This window comes from Salvelinus fontinalis, unplaced genomic scaffold, assembly GCF_029448725.1.
Source record: "Salvelinus fontinalis isolate EN_2023a unplaced genomic scaffold, ASM2944872v1 scaffold_0641, whole genome shotgun sequence".
Lineage (NCBI taxonomy): Eukaryota > Metazoa > Chordata > Actinopteri > Salmoniformes > Salmonidae > Salvelinus > Salvelinus fontinalis.
In genome coordinates this window covers 48,624-73,459 of record NW_026600850.1, presented here as the reverse complement: position 1 = coordinate 73,459, position 24,836 = coordinate 48,624, and the positions used below count along the sequence as shown (strand labels likewise).

General features: G+C 41.8%; 1 protein-coding gene across 1 annotated transcript; it reads right to left on the bottom strand.

The window, feature by feature from the left end:
• Positions 1-822: 822 nt before the first annotated feature.
• On the bottom strand, positions 823-24,208 carry LOC129846897 (myosin heavy chain, fast skeletal muscle-like). Its single transcript, XM_055914703.1, has 41 exons — positions 24,170-24,208; positions 23,699-23,744; positions 23,338-23,565; positions 22,858-23,004; positions 22,467-22,623; positions 21,385-21,412; positions 21,017-21,125; positions 20,757-20,849; positions 20,521-20,581; positions 20,266-20,364; positions 19,826-19,929; positions 17,850-17,988; positions 14,703-14,821; positions 14,385-14,534; positions 14,120-14,290; positions 13,588-13,891; positions 13,265-13,329; positions 13,084-13,171; positions 12,868-12,985; positions 12,624-12,747; positions 9,350-9,486; positions 8,622-8,877; positions 8,141-8,383; positions 7,627-7,803; positions 7,385-7,530; positions 7,115-7,205; positions 6,419-6,808; positions 6,169-6,295; positions 5,862-5,980; positions 5,474-5,670; positions 5,145-5,328; positions 4,869-5,034; positions 4,414-4,538; positions 3,944-4,252; positions 3,525-3,728; positions 3,258-3,383; positions 2,949-3,119; positions 2,021-2,125; positions 1,829-1,924; positions 1,309-1,440; positions 823-955 (listed from the first exon to the last, which is right to left on the bottom strand). The coding sequence occupies exons 3-41, from the start codon at positions 23,551-23,553 to the stop codon at positions 935-937; spliced, it is 5,814 nt and encodes a 1,937-aa protein (XP_055770678.1). The 5' UTR covers positions 23,554-23,565; positions 23,699-23,744; positions 24,170-24,208; the 3' UTR covers positions 823-934.
• Between the last annotated feature and the right edge of the window lie 628 nt (positions 24,209-24,836).

Sequence of the window (24,836 nt, the reverse complement as noted above, 5' to 3'; positions counted from 1 at the left end):
CTAGAGGCATCACTACAGACCCTGGTTCGATTCCAGGCTGTATCACAACTGGCCGTGATTGGGAGTCCTATAGGGCGGCGCACAATTGGCCCAGCGTCGTCCGGGTTTGGGTTTGGCCGGGGTAGGCCGTCATTGTAAATAAGAATTTGTTCTTAACTGACTTGCCTAGTTAAATACAGGTTAGGTAAGGAACAGCAGGGACTTTGAAGCAACACATTAAAGGCACACACACATGATAACAGATTTTGTGTCGGAGATATGTGGTAGTGGAGTAGGGGTCAGAGGGCACATACTTAGTGTGTTGTGAAATCTGTTATGAATGTTTTGTAATGTTTTTAAAATTGTATAGCTGCCTTAATTTTGACAGACCCCAGGAAGAGTAGCTGCTGTCTTGGCAGGAACTAATGGGGATCCATAATAAATACAAGTACAAAATAAACGGCTGGGGGTAAGGCTCAAAATTGACATGCATATTTAGCAAGTATCAGATTTTTACACACTAGAGTCATTATTTCCAATGGCAATCTACCAGCATTACCTTGAAAAAAGAAGCAGCTTAAATGCAGAGGCTGGCTGAATTCAATAAATGTAAGACTAAGCAAGAACAAACTTGCAGTCCTTGCATCCATAGCTCAGTCTGAGAATTTGAGAGTGGTTACATTTCTCCAGCCTCATCCCTCAGCTGTTTACCCAAAAAACGGACTGCTTTGTCGGGGTGACTTTTGCTGTTGGAATCCCAGATTGCTCCATTAATTAAAGTACAATATTTTATGGTATTAAAAATCTGTTTGCTGAGTAATAAGTCCACAGTCACAAAGGAAGTGTATGTAGATCTACATGTTTTTAATCAATGCTCAACATTTCACCATGAAAAACATATTTTATGAAACACAGGAAAATGGTAAGACTTTGATCTTCAATACTTTGGTCTTGTTTATTCAGCAACTTCTTTTCCCTATAAGAAGAAAGAAAAAATATAATGGATCAGTAATAATAATGAACATGATAAATATATGGATAGAATATAATGTATCAGTAATAACAATGAACATGATAAATATATGGATAGAATATAATGGATCAAGTCTTTAGTGCTCAGTGCTCAGCTTGGATTTTAGATGTTGAAGTACTAACTGAATTACTCTCATTAGATTGTTTAGCCCTTCCTAAAATGTTCTTCTTAGAGATCTTCAATACAGTTGAGTGTAAAAGGTCTGTATTGACCTCTGAGAAGACTGAATCATAGGTGGTGTTGATGTGGTCATATCTGAACATGAGTCAGGTACAGGTTTAGCAGCAGTTCTGTACCTTTCCAGAGTCACGGGTCTTGGCTCTGAGCTTGTTGACCTGAGTCTCAGCGATGTCAGCACGCTCCTCAGCCTCCTCCAGCTCATGTTGAACCTTCCTGAACTTAGACATATGGCTATTGGCTGCTTCCTCCTGGGTGAGGAAAAGAGAGGGAGAGCAGAACATCAGCATTTAAAGTTTGAAGCTTCAGGCAGCAAATCAATATTGTGTTTTTAAAAGGTATTTAAAAAACTAAATACAAGATTTAGGATAACAATGTATACAGGGAGCTAGATGATACAGCAGAGAAAGTGAGTGGCAAAATGGGGGATCAAACCACTGCCTCCAGCACTACCACTAGACCAGCTAATGAATATTCAACCCCTCTCCTTTAAGTTGGTAACACATTAACACAGGAGGCACTCACAAATGTGTATAATTTCTTCAGTGTTTACTTGCATTGTCAATTGTCATTGTTGACTGATGTGCTGTTGCTGTAGCAACACTTACTTCAAACTATGTAGTTTTGTCTGTGACTCACCGCTTCCTCAGAATTCCTCTTGTAGGCCTTCACTTTCATCTGCAGCTTATCTACCAGGTCCTGAAGTCTGTTAACGTTCTTCTTATCCTCCTCAGTCTGTGAGAGAAGAGCAAAGAATCAATGTCAGTATAGTTTTATACACAAACCTGTCTGTGTTAGTGTCAAGTGTGTGAAGAATGCACTTTCTCTTACCTGGTAAGTGAGCTCCTTGACTCTGCGCTCATACTTGCGGACTCCCTTGACTGCGTCTACACCTCTTCTCTGCTCTGCCTCCACCTCAGTCTCGAGCTCACGCACCTTTGTGGAACAACTACATTTAGGCATTTGTTTGAGGTGGTGAAACAAATCTTTGTAAAACAGAAGTAGAGTCTTCTACCCAGTCAAGGAGGCACAATCGTTGTCTTTCACTATGTATTTTTCCAAGTGGTTCCCAAAGTGGAATTTACATTTAAATTTGTGGATCTGTGGAACAAGATTAGAAGGTCCAATACAATACAATGTAATATTATTAATCCACTATTTATGTTCTAAACCCTTAGATGTACAACATGGGCATGGGAGGCTCACAGGGATACTGGTAGGCACATTATTCTGACATTTATACATTTTAAAAGTCAATTCTTCTTGTAGTTATAATATATAGGACTCTTTTTTTATTTGACCGATTTTGTCGTGCATTTAGCAGTGCATGTTGCAGTACCAGTATGACCAACAGAGGCCGCCACTCGCCTCTTTTAATGTTATGAGTTTGCTTCTGTTATGGGGGCTCGCGAAGTTTGCCAAGTGAGTCCACAGCAAGACAGAAACACCGACATAAATATATTTTTATGTCTTTATTTTTAAGGTAAGTGAAGGGGGAAAAGCACCATATTATCGAGAGTAATGTTTTTTTGTTCTTTCCCAGGAGCCAAGACTTGATTAGTCCGACCATGCACTGCTGAAGTCATAGTAAAACTGCGTGGATGCTATTTATATCGTACTCTAATGTAAGAGTTGTGTTCTGATATTATGAGGGGGTCCCTGATGAATTCACTATCACCAAAGGGATCCTTATATGATCAAATACATTTCCAGCAATCAGTCTTTCAATCCACCCTAATCCACCCTGCTGGTAACTCACCCTGGACTCCAGTTTCTGGAGCTGCTTCTTGCCTCCCTTCATGGCCAGATTCTCAGCCTCATCCAGGCGGTGCTGCAGGTCCTTGACTGTGACCTCCAGGTTCTTCTTCATCCTCTCCAGGTGAGAACTGGTGTCCTGCTCTTTCTTCAGCTCCTCGGCCATCATGGCCGCCTGGAATAGTAGTTCGTTTCATTTATGCACCAATTGGCACAAATCATAACGTCCCTCTGAGATCTTTATTGTGGTTAACCAGCCCAGCTACCATTGGCCATTAGGGACAAATGAATTTGATGTAATTCAAGGACTCACGTCAGTGATGGCCTTCTTGGCCTTCTCTTCTGCATTCCTGGCCTCCTGGACGATGTCGTCCACCTCTCCCTGCACCTGCACCAGGTCAGTCTCCAGCTTCTTCTTGGTGTTCAGAAGGCTGGTGTTCTGAAGGAGGAAACAAGACGATTTGTTTGATTCTCAAGAGAACGTACAAGGCTGAAATGATTCAACTCTCAAAGCAAGCATTGTCCATTTCAAGATGTGTTTAAACAGTATGCTTGGTTGGAAATGGCTTTTGACCCATACCTGGGAGTGCAGCAGTCCAACACGCTCGCTGGCGTCTACCAGCTCAGTCTCAGCCACTTTGCGGCCTCTCTCTGTCTGCTCCAGAGCAACTCTCAGCTCCTCGATTTCAGCCACCATCAGACCGTTTCTGCGCTCCACCATGGCTGCCTGCTCCTTCATGTCTTCTGCGACACGGACGGCGTCATCAAGGTGCAATTGGGCATCCTGTGGTTCACAATGACATACGTTCATTAGGACTTGTGGAAGTAGAGGTGATAGGATGGGTGATATAAATGTTAATTGGGAAGACTTTCCGCAGTATCCCTACCTTTCTATAGTACATAGTTCACTCTATTCAATTCCTCTGTTGTATTATTTTCTACAGATTTCAAAACAAATCCCTCTCCATGTTCAGATTTTGGAGCTTGATGTCCCTTTACCTTGAGCTGTCCCTGGACATTCCTCAGCTGTTTCTGGGCCTCAGCTGCCTGCCTGTTGGAGTGGCTCAGCTGGATCTCCATCTCGTTCAGGTCTCCCTCCATCTTCTTCTTCACCCTCATGGCATCATTCCTGCTCCTGACCTCAGAGTCCAGGGTGCTCTGCATGGAGTCAACCACCCTCTGGCTGTTCCTCTTGATCTGCTCCATCTCCTCGTCCTTCTCAGCGATCTTCCTGTCCACCTCACCCTTGATCTGGTTCAGCTCCAGCTGCACACGCAGAATCTTGGATTCCTCATGCTCCAGTGTTCCCTGGACAAACAGAAGCAGTCAGGCCAATTGTGTTCAATACATTTGGATGTAGGAATTAAATATATATGACTACAATAAACTCCAATACAGGGATCATTGGACTGTAGCTGGCGTTGGCTAGTGCAACACTGCTTTCCCCATCAAACAGCTGTAGTTTGTACCTCAGCCTCCTCCAGAGCGGTCTGGATCTCAGACTTCTCTGTCTCCACGGTCTTCTTGGCCTTCTCCAGCTCATGGATGCTCTTGCCAGTCTCTCCGATCTGCTCAGTCAGGTCAGAGATCTCCTCTGCGCACACACACACACACACGGGAGCAGTTTAGACTTGGGAGATTTTCAGTGGATATCGGCAATGTGCTGAATTTGACATTAAATCATATTAACAGTTAATTAGCAGCACTTGCAAATCTAATCGCCTACCACTTATTTGGAATGTTAAAAGGAATACCGACTACAAGTACAACAATATATACAAATTATACTGTACATGTAATTTCTGAAATGGTGTATTATTGCTGTATAATTGCTGTATAATATTAAGGGTGATGATTGCAGTTCCCTCCATTTTCAAAACACTAGTCAAACATGAGCCAAATAGAACTGCTGCCAAATGCTCACGTTGCAGGTTCTTGTTCTCTCTCTTCAGAGTCTCCAGATGATCCAGAGCCTCCTCGTAGGAGTTCTTCATCTTGAAGAGTTCAGTGCTCATAGAGCGAGCCTCCTTCTGAGCTCCTTCCAGCTCAGCCTGGCCCTCCTCATACTTCTGCTTCCACTCTGCCAGAACCTAGGGAAATCCATGGGATTTTCATTAGAAGTCGAAGATGAAGAGATTTTAAATTAGAAATATGCAACAATTATACAATTGATAAAAATGATAGGTTTATTCATTTTCACCTTGTCAAAGTTCCTCTGCTTCTTGTCGAGGTTGGCGGCCAATGCGTTGGCTCTCTCAACATCTATCATGAGGTCCTCCACCTCTCCCTGCAGCCTCTGCTTGGTCTTCTCCAGGGAGGCGCACTTGGAGTTGGTCGCCTCAATGGTCTCCTCGGCATCCTGCAGACGCTGGGCCAGCTTCTTCCTGTTGGACAACAGAGGGTGGTTTTATGGTGTAACTTTTTTTTATTTTGACAAACAATACATATTGATGTAACATTTTCTCAGAGCCCCCTACCACCCTCACCATCCACACCATATCTGAGTTTTTTCTGTTGCGTGCGACTCACTTGGCCTCCTCCAGTTCCTCTGTGCGCTGGATAGCATCAGTTTCATACTTAGTCCTCCACTGAGCCACCTCACTGTTGGCCTTGGACATGCCGCGTTGCAGCTCTGCCTTGGCCTCCTGCTCCTCCTCAAACTGCTCCCTCAGGAGGTCACAGTCGTGGCGGGCAGACTGAACACCGTGGGCCAGTGCGTTTTTAGCCTGTGAGAAAGAAGGACAAAGACAAAGAGAGATTAGAGAGATCAAACAAATGACAGTAGGAGTCTTTGAGGGTGGAGAGACAGTAGGAATCTCTGAGGGTGGCGTAGTCACCATCTATGTGAAGATATGGCTCTAAACTCTCCATTAGCTCTGAACTGTTTGCCCTGTGGGGTCCATTTTGGGTTCCTTACCTTGACCTCCTCCTCAATCGCCCTCTTCAGCTCCTCCACCTGCTGGGTGAAGGCCTGTTTTCCTCTGGTCAGTTGAGACACCAGAGCTTCCTTCTCCTCCAGCTGGCGGCCAAACTCACCTGCAGGGACAGAGGGACATCTTGTTAATAGGGTCTCTGTTCTCTTGGATTGAAAATGTATTTTGAGGTATCGTAGGGCAATGTTAGGTGGTGAATTGTGCAGTATAAACTGTGTGGATACAGCCCCCAGCACATTATTCTGTTTTACTGAAGGAAAGCGTTGGCTTGTTTTTCATTGTTGATGGTACCATTTTCTGTCAGGAGTCTGGCCCTCTGTCCGCTAATGTCGTTGACCTGGCGAACATTCTCATCATTCTTAGTCTTGAGCTCACTCAGCTGGTCCTCAAGAGTACGGCATATCTTCTCCAGATTTCCCTGTTAGTGAAACATGTTCCATCATTACTTTATATACATGTGACTCCTGTCAACTTCTGTTCACTTGAATGGTAATGTAGTTGACCCTCCTCAACACCGCTTGAACAAAACATTACTACTCACCTTAGCCTTGGCGACGGCCTCCATGTTGCTGGAGAGGTCATCAATCTCCATCTTGTATTCGCTCTTCTCCTTCTCCAGCTTCTGCTTGACGCGCTGCAGGTTGTCGATCTGCTCCCCGAGCTCAGCCACACTGTCGGCCTGCTTCTTGCGCAGAGCGGCGGCTGTGGCCTCATGCTGCAGGGTGGACTCTTCAAGATCACGACGCAGCTTCTGGAACTCAGCCTCACGCTTCTTGTTCATCTCAATCTGAGCAGCAGTGGCGCCTCCGGCCTCCTCCAGCCTCTCGCTGATCTCCTCAAGTTCCCTGGAGAGATCGGCCCTCTGCTTCTCAACCTTAGCCCTGGCAGCACGCTCAGCCTCAATTTCCTCCTCCAGCTCCTCAATACGGGCCTAGAACAGGGGGCAGGAGCAGGGGGGATGAACACTACAATACAGTTGAAACAATTGAACCTCACAAAGTAATACTAGTATGTATATTTAGCATAAATGTGTTTAATACGAAGCCAGTTACACTAATATATTCAGTAGACAGTGTCCCATGCAGGAGCCAAAACCACAATGTTAAGAAACACCATCTTCCAACCGACTCAGCTATCAGCACACATTTTCCCAGGTGGCTTCTACCAGAATAATGTTTTTCAGGAAATGATTCAAGTCTGTGCTTTTCTGTACTGGAGCTTATATCCTGTACTGTACCTGGAGTTCCTTGATCTTCTTCTGCAGCTGAGCTCCCAGAGACTGCTCATCCTCAACCTTGCTGAGGAGCTGGGTGGTCTCAAACTCCTTCCTAAGAAACACAAACACGTTGACTGCAGAGTTGGTTTTGTTTTGATAGTGTAAAGGGAGAGGATCATACCATTCACTTTGCTTTTAAGAATCACATACAAATGCTAATTCATAATTACAAGTATTAGCCAAGAACAACCATTATAGCAGGTAATACTGCAGTCATTTGTTTGTGTTTACTTCTTGATTTTCTCATCAGCCTGCTGCTTGTCATTCTCCAGGTCCATTATGGACTCCTGGGCCAGTTTCAGATCTCCCTCCAGCTTTCTCTTGGATCTCTCAAGGTCCATACGGAACTTCTTCTCTTGCTCCAGAGAACCCTCAAGCTAGAAGATAAAAACACATATATTGTTCAAATCTAAACAACTGAAGATAATATCATCTTACATACTATCATGGCCAAAATGTCAAACTCCACTCACGTCGTCCACTTGCTGTTCCAGCTTGGTCTTGGCCTTGGTCAGAGTGTTGACTTTGTCCTCCTCTGCCTGCAGGTCATCCAGTGTCTGCTGGTGGGCCTCTTGGAGGGCTTTCTTCTCCTTGGTCAGCTTGGCAACACTCTCATCCATAGACGCCATCTCCTCTGTCAGGTTTTTAACCTGTAAATTGCCACAACATAATTATACTTCACCATAAAGGGGAGATATAGTTTGTTCATTTAATTTAGATTAGAAATGAATCAACAATTACTGTACTATAGATTCAACACTACATGGCAGTGTTCCCCATGCCAATGTTTCGAATGGAAGTCATAAATGGGGGAGTAGAACATGCAATGAATGTTGGAAGTACCCCGCATCTGAAATTCCACTATTGTTTCTTAATTTTTCCTGCACCCCCAATACAACTTGAATTCCATTTCTGTTAAGCTATGTTTTGAGTGTATTATTGTTTGGATTATTGTTTGGTTAGACTGTCTATGGTAAAACACAAGACCTTGTTTTCAGTGGCGTGCTTCTCCTTCTCCACTTTGGCCAGGGTGAGCTCCAGGTCATCAATGTCCTTCTTCAGCTCAGAGCACTCATCCTCCAGCTTCCTCTTCTTGGCAGTCAACTCAGCATTGATCTCCTCCTCATCCTCCAGCCTCTCGGTCGTCTCTTTGAGTTTGGCCTCCTGCTGGATCTTGCTCTTGATGAGCCCCTCACACCTTTCCTCAGCATCGTTCAGACTCTCTCCTTCCTGTTTTCAGAACAGGAGAAACAAAATCAGAGGCCTGACTTTGTGTATCAAAATATACACTTTAGTCAAAAAGGTCAGAGCAAATCAATAGACATTCATGAAATATATACAATATATAACATGGGCAATAGAAATGTGTGAGTTAGCCACATATGTTACAGTGTGTTCATATGTGTGTGTATGTGTGTGTATTCATGTGTATGTAAATGTGCCCATACGAGGGTAGTTGTTTACTCACAGATGCGACTTGGAGCGACAGGTCATTCTTCTCCTGCGTCAGGGCCACTAACTTCTCCTCCATTTGCTTCTTCGTGGACAGAGCCTTGGCCAGGTCTGTCTTCATCTTCTCATAGTTCTCCTTCATGTTGGCCAGCTCCTTCTCAGTCTCAGCGCTCTGCAGCAGGGGCTTGATCTTGAAGTACAACTTCATCCATGGCCAGGTTTTGACATTCATGAATGAGCGGATGTTGTACTGGATGGCGTAAATTGATTCTCTGGTCGACAGAAAGGATAGAGTAGCATGGTGAGTGACATGCTTAAAGCTACATTCTGGGATTAGATGAACAACAAAACAGAACCAACTGCCACTGTTTGTTTACAGCTGAGGAATGGGGCCAGGGAAATGTAACCCCTCTTAAATTCATAGACATCGTCTAGATGCAAGGACTGACAGATCATTCATTCTAAGCTCAATAAGCAATTTATATACTTCAAGAATGAATGGGTAAATACCACACATTTTAATGCCAATTGAACAGCCAAGTCTCAAACTGCAGCTATAAAGCTAGAATCCTTAGTTGCTACATCCATTTCTGGACTAAATGAATTAACCCAAAAGCTTTAGTAGACCATTATAAGATGCACTTTCTCATTCTGAACAACTCACAGCATATACAGTATGTAATCATAATACATTAGACACAGGTGGTTGACAGAAAGCTTTGCCAGATGTCTGCTATTCCTCACCTCCTCTCCATCATCTTGCTAAACTCTCTCCTCATGAGGAATCCACGGCTGAGAGCCTGGACCATGCCGACCAGAGATGCCAGCTTCTCATCTCTCATCTCCTCCAGGACACCCAGCAGACCGGCTTTGAAGAAGACCTGAGACACAGGTTAACATGGTCAATGGAACCACAGATGGTGACAGATAGAAAGGGTTGAATCAAAAGAGGGGAACAACACCACTAGATAGATTTAAACAACATTAACTTTGCAACGGTTACAAACAAACCGTGGGATACGTTGTTTCTAAGTTGTAAGTTATTGTACTGTTGTACAGAGCCTTCAGAAAGTATTCACAGCCCTGAACTTTTTCCAGCCTGAATTTAAAATGGATCACAATACCCCATAATGTCAAAGTGGAAATATTGTTTGAAGACATTCTAAACACATAAGTATTCAACCCCTTTTTCATTGCAACCCTAAATAGGTTTAGGAGTAAAAATGTGCTTAACAAGTCACATAATAAGTTGCATGCACTCATTCCGTTTTCAGTAATAGTGTTTGTAACTTCTTGTCAATACGGGGGCGCTGTTTTCACTTTGGAAAAAATCGTGCCCAAATGAAACGGCCTCGTACTCTTTTCTAGATCATACAATATGCATATTATTATTACTATTGGATAGAGAACACTCAGAAGTTTCTAAAACTGTTTGAATTATGTCTGTGAGTAAAACAGAACTCATTTTGCAGCAAACTTCCATGAAGGAAGTGAAAAATCTGAAAACGAGGCTCTGTTTCAGGGCCTGCCTATTCAATTGCCTTATATTTATCGATATGCATGCACTTCATACGCCTTCCACTAGATGTCAACAGGCAGTGGAAGGTGGAATGGGGTGTCTAGCTTGATCTGAGGCCGAACAAGAGCTTTTGGAGTGGCAGGTCAGGAATTTTCTTTGTCTACCAAGGCGCGCCGCGGAGCTCGACATTGGCTTCTGAAAAGCGTTACGTATACACGGCGAATATCTCCGGCTCTGATTTTATTTGATACATGTGATAATAACATCATAAAGTAGGTTTTTTCAACTGAGTTTTATCAGTTTATTCAACGTTTATTGGGACCTTTGGAATTTTCCGTTCTTTGCGCCAAGAGTTGATGGGCATGTTCACGCCACATGGCTAGCTAAGGTTGCTAATTCGACAGAAGAAATGGACATTCTAAAACCAAACAACGATTTATTCTGGACCAAGGACGCCTTGTACAACATTCTGATGGAAGCTCAACAAAAGTAAGAAAACATTTATGATGTTATTTCGTATTTCTGTGTAAAATGTTGAGTCCTATTCTCCGCCGTTTTGGTGAGCGCTGTCTCGCAATAACGCAAGCTGTATGTTATGGTAAAGTCATTAAAAAAAATCTAACACAGCGGTTGCATTAAGAACCAGTGTATCTTTCATTTGCCATACAACAAGTATTTTTATGTAAAGTTTATGATGAGTTCTTTGGTCAGTTTAGGTGAGTGTCCAAAATATCTCTGGAGATTCTGGTGAATCGATACTACGTATTCACAATGTATAATCAGGAATTGTAGCTCTAAATATGCACATTTTCGAACAAAACATAATTGTATTGTATAACATGATGTTATAAGACTGTCATCTGATGAATTTGTTCAAGGTTAGTGATTAATTTTATATATTTTGCTGGTTTTTGCGAAAGCTACCTTTTGCGGTGAATAAATGCGTTTGTGTGTTTGGCTATTGTGGTAAGCTAATATAATTCTATATTGTGTTTTCGCTGTAAAACACTTAAAAAATCGGAAATATTGGCTGGATTCACCAGATGTTTATCTTTCATTTGCTGTACACCATGTATTTTTCATAAATGTTTTATGATGAGTATTTAGGTATTTCACGTTGCTCTCTGTAATTATTCTGGCTGCTTTGGTGATATTTTTGATGGTAGCTGCAATGTAAAACTATGATTTATACCTCAAATATGCACATTTTCGAACAAAACATAAATGTATTGTATAACATGTTATAAGACTGTCATCTGATGAAGTTGTTTCTTGGTTAGTGACTAATTTTATCTCTATTTGGTCGGTTTTGTGATAGCTACCTATGCGGTAGAAACATGGTGAAAATATGCGGTTGAGTCTTTGGCTATTGTGGTTAGCTAATAGAAATACATATTGTGTTTTCAGTGTAAAACATTTTAAAAATCGGAAATGATGGCTGGATTCACAAGCTGTTTATCTTTCATTTGCTGTATTGGACTTGTGATTTCATGAAAATTATATTATATGATATCCCTGTCCCGTTAGGCTAGGCTATGCTAGTCAGCTTTTTTGATGAGGAGGATCCCGGATCCGGGAGAGAGAAGTGGTAGAGTTAACATGATTTTTGAATGACTCCCTCATCTTTGTACCCCACACATACAATTATCTGTAAGGTCCCTCAGTCGAGCAGTGCACTTGAAACACAGATTCAACCACAAAGACCAGGGAGGTTTTCCAATGCCTCGCAAAGAAAAGCACCTATTGGTAGATGTGTAAAACATTTTTGTTTTAATTGATTACACTTTGTGAATGGCCAAGTTACAGGTTTTGACTTAAATTGGCATGAAAATCTATGGCAAGACTTGAAAATGGCTGTCTAGTAATGATCAACAACCAGCTTGACAGAGCTTGAAGAATTTTTGAAGAATAATGATCAAATATTGTACAATCCAGGTGTGGAAAGCTCTTCGACTTACGCAGAAAGGCTCACAGATCTAATCACTGCCAAAATTAAGTCTAACGTGTTGGCTCAGAGGGTTGAATACTTATGTAATCAAGATATATTAGTGTTTCGTTTTTCATAATAGTTTTTTATATATGTTAGAATATTTCTTCCACTTTGACATTATAACATTTTGTGTAGATCATTGACAATAAATCACAATTAAATCCATTTAAATCCCAACTTTTCACGTGAAAGAATTTGGAAAAAGTCAAGGGGTGTGAATACTTTCTGAAGGCACTGTAGATAAATAATGTACACAGATACAGATATCTGCAGCCATACGACTATAACAAAATGCAAAAGATAATGTGTTTAGTTTCTCGTCTATACTTGTCATGTATGACTTTGAAGAAAAAGCAGTACAATGTTTTTCCACCTTTTCCATTAGTTAAATGAAGAAGAAAGAACAAAAGGATGGATAGATCAACTGGAGACATTTTATATGGTACAGGTTTAAATTATTATTCAAGTTGTGTTTTGTTGTCAGCTTTTGCTGGGGGTATTTGACTGACCTTGGTGTGTCCAAACTTGTAATCCTCGTGATTCACATCAATGGACCCAAGCAGCTTCTCAGAAGCCTTCTTGTTGTCCATGAACTGGCCCTCAGGGATGACACTGGCATTCAGTACTTTGTACCTGAATGAGAAGACAGTTTTAAAGTATGTGAAGTTGTAATAAGTTGGTTATAATACGTAAAAGGTAAGACTTTTATGATGCTGGGAAAAACCTTGTGCATTTGTGTTTGTGTGCCTGTACCTCTGCTTGAAGTCAGCATAGAGGATTCTGCTGGGGAAGCCCTTTCTGCAGATCCTGATACCCTCCAGTACACCATTACACCTGAGCTGGTGGATAACCAGGAAGTTCTCCATCAGACCTGGTAAAACAAAACAAGTCTCTTTTAATTCTCATAAACAGGTTAAAGATTGGGATTGTTAAAGTCACTGATACTGTACTGATAAGATATTCTTGTACCTGGAGTCTTTGACTCGTTGGGGATCAGGCAGCGCACAAAGTGAGGATGAGTGCTCCTCAAGTTGGTCATCAGCTTATGTAAGTTCTCCTGTAAGGGCGTTACAAACAATTTTCACGGAAATCATTTATGATAATCAATGCACCTTTTAAAGGACTGAATCTACACATTTCAAACGCTCACCCTGAACTGTGAGGACACTGTCTGCATGGAACCACCCTTCTTCTTGCCTCCTTTCTTGGCTTTATCTGTTAAAATTTGGAAAGTAAAAGATAACTAGGAAAGTACATTTCCTGGTTAACTTCACACTTATCTAGAGGCAAATGATGCCAATGAGATCATGTAAAATAACAACTATTGTATGGTTAAATTCACAGAGTGTATGATGAAATCAACCCAGTGATAAACTTTGAGAAATTGTGATACATTGAAAGACTTTAAAGAACATTTGGGTCTGAGTTGTAACTAGTATTTAGTTAAATGTTGTGACGTGATGCTAGTCTTACCCTCAGGAGGGGGAGGGGGATACAGGGCAGCCAAAATTTTGACTGGGGACTTCCCATACAGCTGACAAACTGAGTCATTCAAGGGGTCCTTGTTCTTCTCCAGCCAGCCAGTGATGTTGTAGTCCACAGTGCCGGCGTAGTGCACCAGGGAGAAGTGGGCCTCTGCCTTGCCTTTGGCAGGCTTGGGCTTCTCAAATGCCTGTGTTTTGCCAAGATGCTGGGCATACAGCTTGTCCTTGAAGGTGGTGTCTGAAGACTTGGGGAACATGCACTCCTCTTCAAGGATGGAGAAGATGCCCAATGGCTTCACAAAAAGACATGTATATCAAATTAGTGATATTTACACTTAGGATCACATTTATTACTTTAGTAAACATTCTATTATAGGATTATATTCCTTTCGGGGAACATAATAGGAAACATATTGAGTTCTCAACAGTCAGATACGTTGTCCCACTGTGATAATATCTCACACAGGGCTCACTATGAACTTTGCTGTTACGGTCCATTAAAATCCCCACAGACAGCTTACCTTCTCAATAAGCTCAATGCAGGCAGCCAAGTCCATGCCGAAGTCAATGAAGGCCCAGACGATTCCCTCCTTCTTGTACTCCTCTTGCTCCAGGACGAACATGGTGTGGTTGAAAAACTGTTGCAGTTTCTCATTGGTGAAGTTGATGCACAGCTGCTCCATGCTGTTGTACTGTTGATGGAATTTTAAAAGGGATAATTTCATCATACAAGACTGTAATCCCTCTCAATCAGATCTAATTGTCTTGTTCTGTTGTCATACTCACATCAAAGATCTCAAACCCGGCAATGTCAAGCACACCGATATAGAACTGCCTTGGATTCTTGGTGTCCAACATCTCATTGATACGGATGACCATCCACAAGAACATCCTCTCATAGATGGACTTGGCCAGAGCACTGACTGAGTTATTAACCTGCAATGATAATACCTCAAATTAATACATGAGATATTGACCATGTCTGGTGATAAGGTGATAAGACCTTGGGATAAACAACATCACTATTTTAAAAAAGCAAGGCACTCGTCCCCAAAATAATTATGGTGCTCAGAGAATGGTAAAAGCTTTGTTTGGCCGCCTTACCTGAGCCACAGTCTGTCCCTTGGTCACATACTCGTTGCCGACCTTCACTCTGGGGTAGCACAGAGCCTTCAACATCTCAGCTGAGTTCAGGCCCAGGAGGTAGGCGATTTTATCAGCCACTGGAGAGAGAACCAACAACAACAGCTTTATAGACACAAGATGTAATGAAGAATTTCCATTATTCTCAGTTAGTCTGAGAAGGTTAGAGTTAGTCTGAGAAGGTTAGAGTTAGTCTGAGAAGGTTAGAGTTAGTCTGAGAAGGTTAGAGTTAGTCTGAGAAGAAGGCTAGAGTTAGTCTGAGAAGAAGGCTAGAGTTAGTCTGAGAAGAAGGCTAGAGTTAGTCTGAGAAGAAGGCTAGAGTTAGTCTGAGAAGAAGGCTAGAGTTAGTCTGAGAAGAAGGCTAGAGTTAGTCTGAGAAGAAGGCTAGAGCTAGTCTGAGAAGAAGGCTAGAGCTAGTCTGAGAAGAAGGCTAGAGCTAGTCTGAGAAGAAGGCTAGAGCTAGTCTGAGAAGGTTAGAGCTAGTCTGAGAAGAAGGCTAGAGCTAGTCTGAGAAGAAGGCTAGAGTTAGTCTGAGAAGAAGGCTAGAGTTAGTCTGAGAAGAAGGCTAGAGTTAGTCTGAGAAGGTTAGAGTTAGTCTGAGAAGAAGGCTAGAGTTAGTCTGAGAAGAAGGCTAGAGCTAGTCTGAGAAGAAGGTTAGAGCTAGTCTGAGAAGAAGGTTAGAGCTAGTCTGAGAAGGTTAGAGTTAGTCTGAGAAGGCTAGAGTTAGTCTGAGAAGAAGGCTAGAGTTAGTCTGAGAAGAAGGTTAGAGTTAGTCTGAGAAGAAGGTTAGAGTTAGTCTGAGAAGAAGGTTAGAGTTAGTCTGAGAAGAAGGTTAGAGTTAGTCTGAGAAGAAGGTTAGAGTTAGTCTGAGAAGGTTAGAGTTAGTCTGAGAAGGCTAGAGTTAGTCTGAGAAGGCTAGAGTTAGTCTGAGAAGGCTAGAGTTAGTCTGAGAAGGCTAGTGTTAGTCTGAGAAGGCTAGAGTTAGTCTGAGAAGGCTAGAGTTAGTCTGAGAAGGCTAGAGTTAGTCTGAGAAGGCTAGAGTTAGTCTGAGAAGAAGGCTAGAGTTAGTCTGAGAAGAAGGCTAGAGCTAGTCTGAGAAGAAGGCTAGAGCTAGTCTGAGAAGAAGGCTAGAGCTAGTCTGAGAAGAAGGCTAGAGCTAGTCTGAGAAGAAGGCTAGAGCTAGTCTGAGAAGAAGGCTAGAGCTAGTCTGAGAAGAAGGCTAGAGCTAGTCTGAGAAGAAGGCTAGAGCTAGTCTGAGAAGAAGGCTAGAGCTAGTCTGAGAAGAAAGCTGGAGTGAGGCCAAGAAAAGCCCCACTGACAATTGTCTGTAGGCATTTATGAGAAGTGTCTACGTGGTCTGAGAACCTGAGAAGAAGGCTAGAGTTAGTCTGAGAAGAAGGCTAGAGTTAGTCTGAGAAGAAGGCTAGAGTTAGTCTGAGAAGAAGGCTAGAGTTAGTCTGAGAAGAAGGCTAGAGTTAGTCTGAGAAGGCTAGAGTTAGTCTGAGAAGGCTAGAGTTAGTCTGAGAAGGCTAGAGTTAGTCTGAGAAGGCTACAGTTAGTCTGAGAAGGCTAGAGTTAGTCTGAGAAGGCTAGAGTTAGTCTGAGAAGGCTAGAGTTAGTCTGAGAAGGCTAGAGTTAGTCTGAGAAGGCTAGAGTTAGTCTGAGAAGGCTAGAGCTAGTCTGAGAAGAAGGCTAGAGCTAGTCTGAGAAGAAGGCTAGAGCTAGTCTGAGAAGAAGGCTAGAGCTAGTCTGAGAAGAAGGCTAGAGCTAGTCTGAGAAGAAGGCTAGAGCTAGTCTGAGAAGAAGGCTAGAGCTAGTCTGAGAAGAAGGCTAGAGCTAGTCTGAGAAGAAAGCTGGAGTGAGGCCAAGAAAAGCCCCACTGACAATTGTCTGTAGGCATTTATGAGAAGTGTCTACGTGGTCTGAGAACCTGAGAAGAAGGCTAGAGTTAGTCTGAGAAGAAGGCTAGAGTTAGTCTGAGAAGAAGGCTAGAGTTAGTCTGAGAAGAAGGCTAGAGTTAGTCTGAGAAGAAGGCTAGAGTTAGTCTGAGAAGAAGGCTAGAGTTAGTCTGAGAAGAAGGCTAGAGTTAGTCTGAGAAGAAGGCTAGAGTTAGTCTGAGAAGAAGGCTAGAGTTAGTCGGAGAAGAAGGCTAGAGTTAGTCGGAGAAGAAGGCTAGAGTTAGTCTGAGAAGAAGGCTAGAGTTAGTCGGAGAAGAAGGCTAGAGCTAGTCTGAGAAGAAGGCTGGAGTGAGGCCAAGAAAAGCCCCACTGACAATTGTCTGTAGGCATTTATGAGAAGTGTCTACGTGGTCTGAGAACCACTAAAAAAACGCAAGGTGTTATTGAGCACTGGGTGTTATTGTAGGCATTTATGTGAGAACTGTCTACATGGTATGAGAACCACTGGGAACAACACAAGGTGTACTAGATGTTATTTGATATGTATAGGAAGCAATGGCAAGAGAACCATTGAAGATACATATGTATGCATATGAGGTAACGACAAGAGAATCGTTGAAGATGCATAAGGAGTAATAAGGGAGATTACTGAGTGTGTTTGAGAATAGTACTAAGTGAATGTGGATGTGAGTATTGTGTGATTGACTAAGCAGGGATTTAGCCCCGGTTTGAGAGATGTGTGAGTGTGGGATGGCGTGTTAAGCTGGAAGTAACAATCACAAAACGGAGAAATCGCAAAAAAAATATAAATGCAACTTGCACACCCACACGTAGACATACGTAAGTGGTGTAAAACGTATTCTGAGATATGTTCAGAGTGGTCCCTTTTTGGATCATTTGATAAAGATAAGGTTAAAGCATTGAATCAGAGCCTTCGTCAAGAATTAAAGGAATTACCGCCCTGGTAATACATTTTGAAACAAAACCCATGCAACCATATATGTCCGAGTTTTCATCAAGCTTGTATTGAGTTTGTGAACCTCTCCAGTTAACTGTTAATGAAGATGGATTAATTTGCATTGAGTGTGCGTTCTTAGTGGAGAATTTCCATTACACTTTCATGTGGCACTGTCTGTCTTTGGTGTTCTTTTTCTATGTTGGGGAATGGGACTAATGTTCTATATATTGTATATCTATGAGTGGGACTCACCCTCTGTGCCGTCTGGCTCGGCCTGCTCCTCACGCTGCTTCTGCTTGAATTTCATGTTGCCATGGTGCACTACAGCTCCTGTCAGCTTGTAGATGCCAAGCTTCTCATCATTAGTGAAGCCCAGGATTGTAATGGCATCCTGGCAATAAAGAGGAAGTACCACAGAATGAACTGAACTGTAGTTTGGTCAGTTACACTACAGTTCTGTGCTGCTCACTCCAGAATGAATGGGATGGATAGATTTGACTCTTGGCACACATTAGTAGATGGCAGCACAAAATGAGTTTTACACAGTTCCACATGGCACTTAGTGGTGCTCTCTTGTGGATGTCTTAAATGTAAGTGCCTCAAGGTGAAGTGTGAAGGCATGAAAAGTTCCTTTACGTTCATGCTTAAAACTTCTTATGGCTGCAAGGGGCAGTATTGAGTAGCCAGTTAAATGGTGCCCATTTCAAACGGCCTCGTACTCAATTCTTGCTCGTACAATATGCATATTATTATTACTATTGGATAGAAAACACTCTCTAGTTTCTAAAACTGTTTGAATTATTTCTCTGAGTGAAACAGAACTCCTTCTGCAGCACATTTCCTGACCAGGAAGTGGAATGTCAGAAATCGATGCTCTGTTCAACTTCCTGCCTATACATGGGCATGATACGTAAGAGTCTACGTACACTTCATACACCTTCCCCTGGTTGTCAAGAGGCGGTGAGAGAAGAAATTTCGTGTTTATCTTGGTCTGATGTGGAATTAAAGCTCTTTGTATGACGTGACCGTCCATTTCCTGTTTCTGGAGCGCACGAAAGGGGACATGGATTTGCCTTCTGTTTAGCTGTCGTTATGGATGACTAACATCTCCGGTTTAGATTTTATTTGATACATGTGACCATATCATCGTAAAGTATGTTTTTTCAATATAGTTTAATCAGATTATTGAAATTTTTTCGGGAGTTTTGCCGTGTTCCGTTCTCTGACTTTGTTGACGTTGGAGAGATCCGTGCCACTTGGCAAGTGCCCATGCTAAATGATGAGGGAAATTTGCCGTTCCAGATCCAAACAACGACTGTTCTGGACAAAGGACACCTTGTCCAACATTCTGACGGAAGATCACCAAAAGTAAGAAACATTTTATGATGCTATTTCTAATATCTGTCGTGCATGTGAACTGGTCGTCGGCGCCCAAGTGTTTCTGGCTATTGTGGCTACGCTAATATAACGCTACATTTTGTTTTCGCTGTAAAACATTTAATAAATCGGAAATATTGTCTGGAATCACAAGATGCCTGTCTTTCAATTGCTGTACACTATGTATTTTTCAGAAATGTTTTATGATGAGTAATTAGGTATTTGACGTTGGTGTCTGTAAATATTATGGCTGCTTTCGGTGCAATTTCTGATTGTAGCTGAAATGTAAACTATGATTAATACCTGAAATATGCAAATTTTTCGAACAAAACATATGCTATACAATAAATATGTTATCAGACTGTCATCTGATGAAGTTGTTTCTTGGTTAGTGGCTATTTATATCTTTATTTGGTCGAATTTGTGATAGCTACTGATGGAGTAAAAAACTGATGGAGTAAGAAAAGTGGTGTCTTTTGCTAACGTGGTTAGCTAATAGATTTACATATTGTGTCTTCCCTGTAAAACATTTTAAAAATCGGACATGTTGGCTTGATTCACAAGATGTGTACCTTTTCATATGCTGTATTGGACTTGTTAATGTGTGAAAGTTAAATATTTAAAAAATATATATTTTGAATTTCGCGCCCTGCACTTTGAGCTGGCTGTTGTCATAATTCTACCGACGTCGGGCTTGCACGCCAAACAGGTTAACTAACACAAGGCATTTAGAATCAAACAAAAACATACATGAACATTCCCAGCTGCCACTAAGTCACAGAGCATTTAGTGTGTATGGTGGTCCTACCCATTCCATATCTAGAGTTTGGTTAACCCTTTGTTTGACTCACATCTGTGGCATCCAGCTCTTCGTTGTCGTTTATGCTGGCCACAGCGATCTGACCCTGGCTGCACATGGGGAAGTCGTATGGGTTGGTGGTGAGGAGAGCCAATTCTGTGGACAACGGAGAACAGCTTGTCAGTTAAATCTCTTAGAATTCTGCTGTCCTACCTTTACAGTATCTCTCCCTCCTTTACTCAATAGATGGACCCAAGGATACATGTAGTATATAATAAATAGCATCAAAAGAGGAGACTGAGACTTGTGGACTCGTGCATCACAGTGCATTACTTGATAGATATTTCCCAAAGACCTGACAAATGTCTAGATGCCTTGTTACCTTGGGTGTACTCATTGTAATAGTTTTCATATTGTGGATTATAAATATTTTAAATAAATTCCATAGATGGGGGTGGGAATAATTTCCCCTGAACCTCTACTTTGTCGCACCAACTAGCTCAGGTTTGTGGCCTGTCATCATCTGGAAGAAGATGTGGTAGCCTCTCTCATCGGGCAGCTGGAAGGACACTCTGGACTTCTCCAGCAGGTCTGAGGGTGAAAGAGAGAGAGAGCGAGTGATACAAAGAGAGAAGAAAGAGAGACAGAGACAGACAGAAAAAACATAAGATTAAATCAAATTTGATGATCTCCAAAAATGAATCTGTGAATTTAGGAAAAAATGTAGAACCAATCAAACCAACTCACAGGTCTCAATGTCAGCTTTAGCCAGTTTACCAGCTTGGAAGTGAATCCTGATGAATTTACCCTGTAATAGAGCATGGGGGTTAGAAATAGGCCAACAAATGAATCTAACATTTTATTTTGAAAGATCCCTTTAACTGTTACAGTTTGTTGGACATCTATTAATATAACAATAGGGAACTACTGAAATACATTTTTCCAATATAAGGTAACTTCCACAGTATGCCCTTTATACTTACAAAGCGAGACGAGTTGTCGTTCCTCACTGTCTTGGCATTACCGTAAGACTCCAGCAGAGGGTTAGCTGCAATGATCTGATCCTCAAGAGACCCCTGATTGAGACAAACACAAGTTGCTCAGAAACTGGAAAAGTGTTCAAGTTTGTTTTCGCTCGATTGCTTGAACAAATTTCTTGAAACATGATTCACAGCTCGAAAAAAAGTTTGCTCAGAAAACAAAACTGAAATGTGTTAAAAAAGCAAACATAAGCACAACCTACCTGCATTTTGTTGGGGTCTGCTTCCTTCTTGGCACCAGACACTGCAATGGTGGCAAAGTACTGGATGACACGCTTGGTGTTGACAGTCTTTCCTGCACCGGATTCTCCACTGGTTTATATGACAGAGAAAGAGGGGTTTTAGGTACATGTTTGAGTGTCAGATTGGCTTTCACCAAGAAATAGCATAGAAAAATACCTGTTTTCTAACATAAATAAATCCTTAACAAATATTCCCTTTCATCGACTCGTTATTACACATAGCCTAATGTCATAATCCATTCATAATGTAATGTATTTCATCACACCAAGTGACCTAACTTATTACAAAAGAAACACTTTCTCAAGTGACATTTTAGTAAACAACTTACGTAATCAGGACGGACTGGTTCTCCTTATCTGGAACCAAAAAACATATTGCTTATCATACTCAAGCAACATTATGAGGACATTATTGTGTTCATAGCATCATCACACATTTCATCTTGGAACATTTTCCATTCAAGGGTAGTGAAATCAGATATTCCCAAGCAAACTGTTCTAACCTAGACTAGAAAACTCTAAAGCATATTTTAACACCCAACGATCTATCCATTAATCCATCCATCCATCCATCAGCACTTATGGACTTTGAGATCCATATGCACTTATGGAGATCCATATAGCTCCAGTTTTATGGATTGTCTAATCATGTGAGAGACACAGACTAGGTCTCGACCTTTAAGTCTTTACTGAAGACTAGGGCTTGGATAAGTCTGTCCTATCCGGTGAAATTCTCCTGTCTTAACTGGTGTCCTGTGTGAACTTAAGTATTCTCTCTCTCTGTCTCTGAGGACCAGAACTCTAGGACCATGCCTCAGAACTACCTGACTTGATGACTCCTGGCTGTGCCTAGTCCACCTGGCTGTGCTGCTGCTCCAGTTTCAACTGTTCTGCCTGTGGCTATGGAACCCTGATCTGTTCACCGGATGTGCTACCTTGTCCCGGACCTGCTGTTTTTTGACTCTCCCTATCTCTCGCTCTCACTCCCTCTCTTTTCACTCTCTACCGCACCTGCTGTCTCGACCTCTGAATGCTCGGCTATGAAAAGCCAACTGACATTTACTCCTGAGGTGCTGACCTGTTGAACCCTCTATAGCCACTGTGATAATTATATTACGCCTGCTGGTCATCTAAGAATGTTTGAACATCTTGTAGAACGATCTGGCCTTAATGGCCATAAACTCTTATCTCCACCCGGCACAGCCAGAAGAGGATTGGCCACCCCTCAGAGCCTGGTTACCCTCTAGTTTTTATAGTTTTTCCTTCTACATCTGCATTGCTTGGTGTTTGGGGTTTTAGGCTGGGTTTCTGTATAAGCACTTTGTGATATCTGCTTATGTATAAAGGGTTTTATAAATAAATGTGATTGATTGATCCAACCATCCATCCATCCATCCATGAGATATCGTACCAATCATCATGAACTGAAAGGCGTTGTCAGAGACGGAGAAGATATGGGGTGGAGCCTCCACTCTCTTCTTCCCTCTGTAGGCGTTGACAACCTCTTCATCGTACACTGGCAGCCACTTGTAGGGGTTCACCGTGGCACAGAAGAGCCCAGAGTAGGTCTGGATGAAAGCATATTTAATTTAGGAGATTAACAAAGTCAGATGGACTTTTACCTGGATTTATGTGAGGATGTGGGTGTACTTTGGTTTACTGATGTGGACTACTGTATTGATATGTTTTGGTTTCTACCATTCATTTATGTGTAGTACTGTATGTGAGTATTTATTATGTTCATGTATGTGTGTATTTATTATGTTCATGTATGTGTGTGTTTGTATGTGCAGGTTTCTTACATAGATCATCCATGCTGCATAACGCTCTTTGAGGTTATACAACACAGAGGCTTCATTCAGGTAGGTCATCATGGCCATGTCCTCAATCTTGTCGTACTTAGGGGGGTTCATCTCATAGATGTCTGCATCTTTGAACTCTTTTCCTTCCTGAAACAGTCAGAAATCTAGATTACACACAGATCAAACTCGACATGACTGAATGCTTTTTGCTCATTAAATACAAGTTTAATCATTTAAAAAATGCATATCCACATTAATCCAACTACTTAGTTATCACCCACTGACACATAACTGGTGATTCTTGACTAGTCAACATGAGAAATTCTATGTCCTTTTAAATAGCAGCAATAAAAATTGTCTTTGATGGTTATATTCTGCTTACAAAAAACATTGGATGTTTGTTTCTGCATTTAGTTGACTTTTCAAGAATTAGAATGATTGTACAAACTTGAATTTGAATACTTTTCAGATCAGACTTACCTCCTTACTGCCGTCAGGTTTGGTAACTGTCACAGTACACTTCCCGTCGGCCCTGGCAGTGACTAAACCCTTAAGGTACAGCTCCACCTTGTCTGTCACATAGCAGGCGTTCTTTGAATCAAAGGGTGCGGCTTGTGCCTCCATCCTCTCCTTCTCAGATTTACGGAGGTATATGGCAGCCTTGCCGTAGATTTGCATCTCAGCGTCCGTACTCATGGTGACGGATAACTAGGAAAGAGATTAAACATGAAACATGATTGACTCTGTGGTGCTTCCTCCCCAGTCAACAGAGTTGGGTGAGCGGTATCTCTCACAAAATATTCTCATCACTTTTTATGTGAAGACTGGAACCATGTCTCACCTTCTTTTCCCCTTCCTACAGATGAATGTGTACTTTTTGGAGGACCCTGTGAAACATTAGGGTGTTGTGAAAACCCACAAGTCTAAAGCCTTATCATTTAGACCCGGAAGGGCTAGAAAACATTTAACTCAATCATTACAGCCATGTCAAATTCAACTACAGGTGCACCTGATAACTTTCATTTACTACACATCCACACATTCTGTTAGGAATTCAAATAAATTCCCCTGAAAACCCAGTTACATTCTAGAACACCCTTTCAAGTGCAGGAGCACCACTTTGTACTGTAAAGGAAAGTTACAGATTTTAAGTAAAACACATAATAAAAACAACATTATTTTTAATGCCAATTGATTTAATATTGTAAAATCTAAAATAAATGAATTCAAATAGTGCAATTAGCTACTGCCTCAGATGCTGAGTGCAAGGATGAGACGCATTTAAAAATCTAAGGAGGTGGAGAGGTCTTACCACAGAGGAAGAAGGTTTCTGACTCATGGATGCTGGGGCCTCAGCCTCCTTATATCTGGTTGGAAGTGCTAACCAAGCAAAAGTTAATTATGGACCACTCTGGGAAAGGACATGAATTGGATGAGAGACCTGTTTATTTCTGTGTCTCACTAGCACCTCCCACTTCCAGGAGCACCACACTCCCATTACATTACTTTTTAATGACATCTGTGGTTCTAGCAGTCTGCATCTGGGTCTTATCCTGAGTTCTGATACACATATTATTTCTATGATTTAACTTGTAAACACATCTGAACTGTCTCCTCACCACATGCTTGTGACGTAGTTGGCCGTTACCTCGTGCTTTGCTTAGTATGACTTATCACCCTGGTGGAACCATATTAAATGAATAATATAAAGCTAGAACTGAAACATTGAGGCTTTTATCTACACCTCAAAAAACTGCTAATTATAATGTGTAGTTAAACCATACATACATACATGCATACAAGTATGTGAACACCCCTTCTAATGAATAGATTCCGCTATTTCAGCCACACCCAATGCTGACGGGTGTATAAAATCAAGCACACAGCCATGAAATCTCCATAGACCAACATTGGCAATTGAATGACCTTACTGAAGAGCTCAGTGACTTTCAACGTGGCACCGTCACAGGATGCCACCT

What these genes read in the sequence shown, in the direction of transcription:
- LOC129846897 (XM_055914703.1), bottom strand. Translation starts at nt 23,553, where the DNA reads ATGAGTACGGACGCTGAGATGCAAATCTACGGCAAGGCTGCCATATAC. An exon ending in AGGCCGTCGCCAAGGCTAAG is followed by an intron (nt 6,296 to 6,418) that starts GTGAGTAGTAAT and finishes TTTCACTAACAG; the next exon opens with GGAAATCTGGAGAAGATATG. An exon ending in TTGGACTGCTGCACTCCCAG is followed by an intron (nt 3,384 to 3,524) that starts GTATGGGTCAAA and finishes TTCCTCCTTCAG; the next exon opens with AACACCAGCCTTCTGAACAC.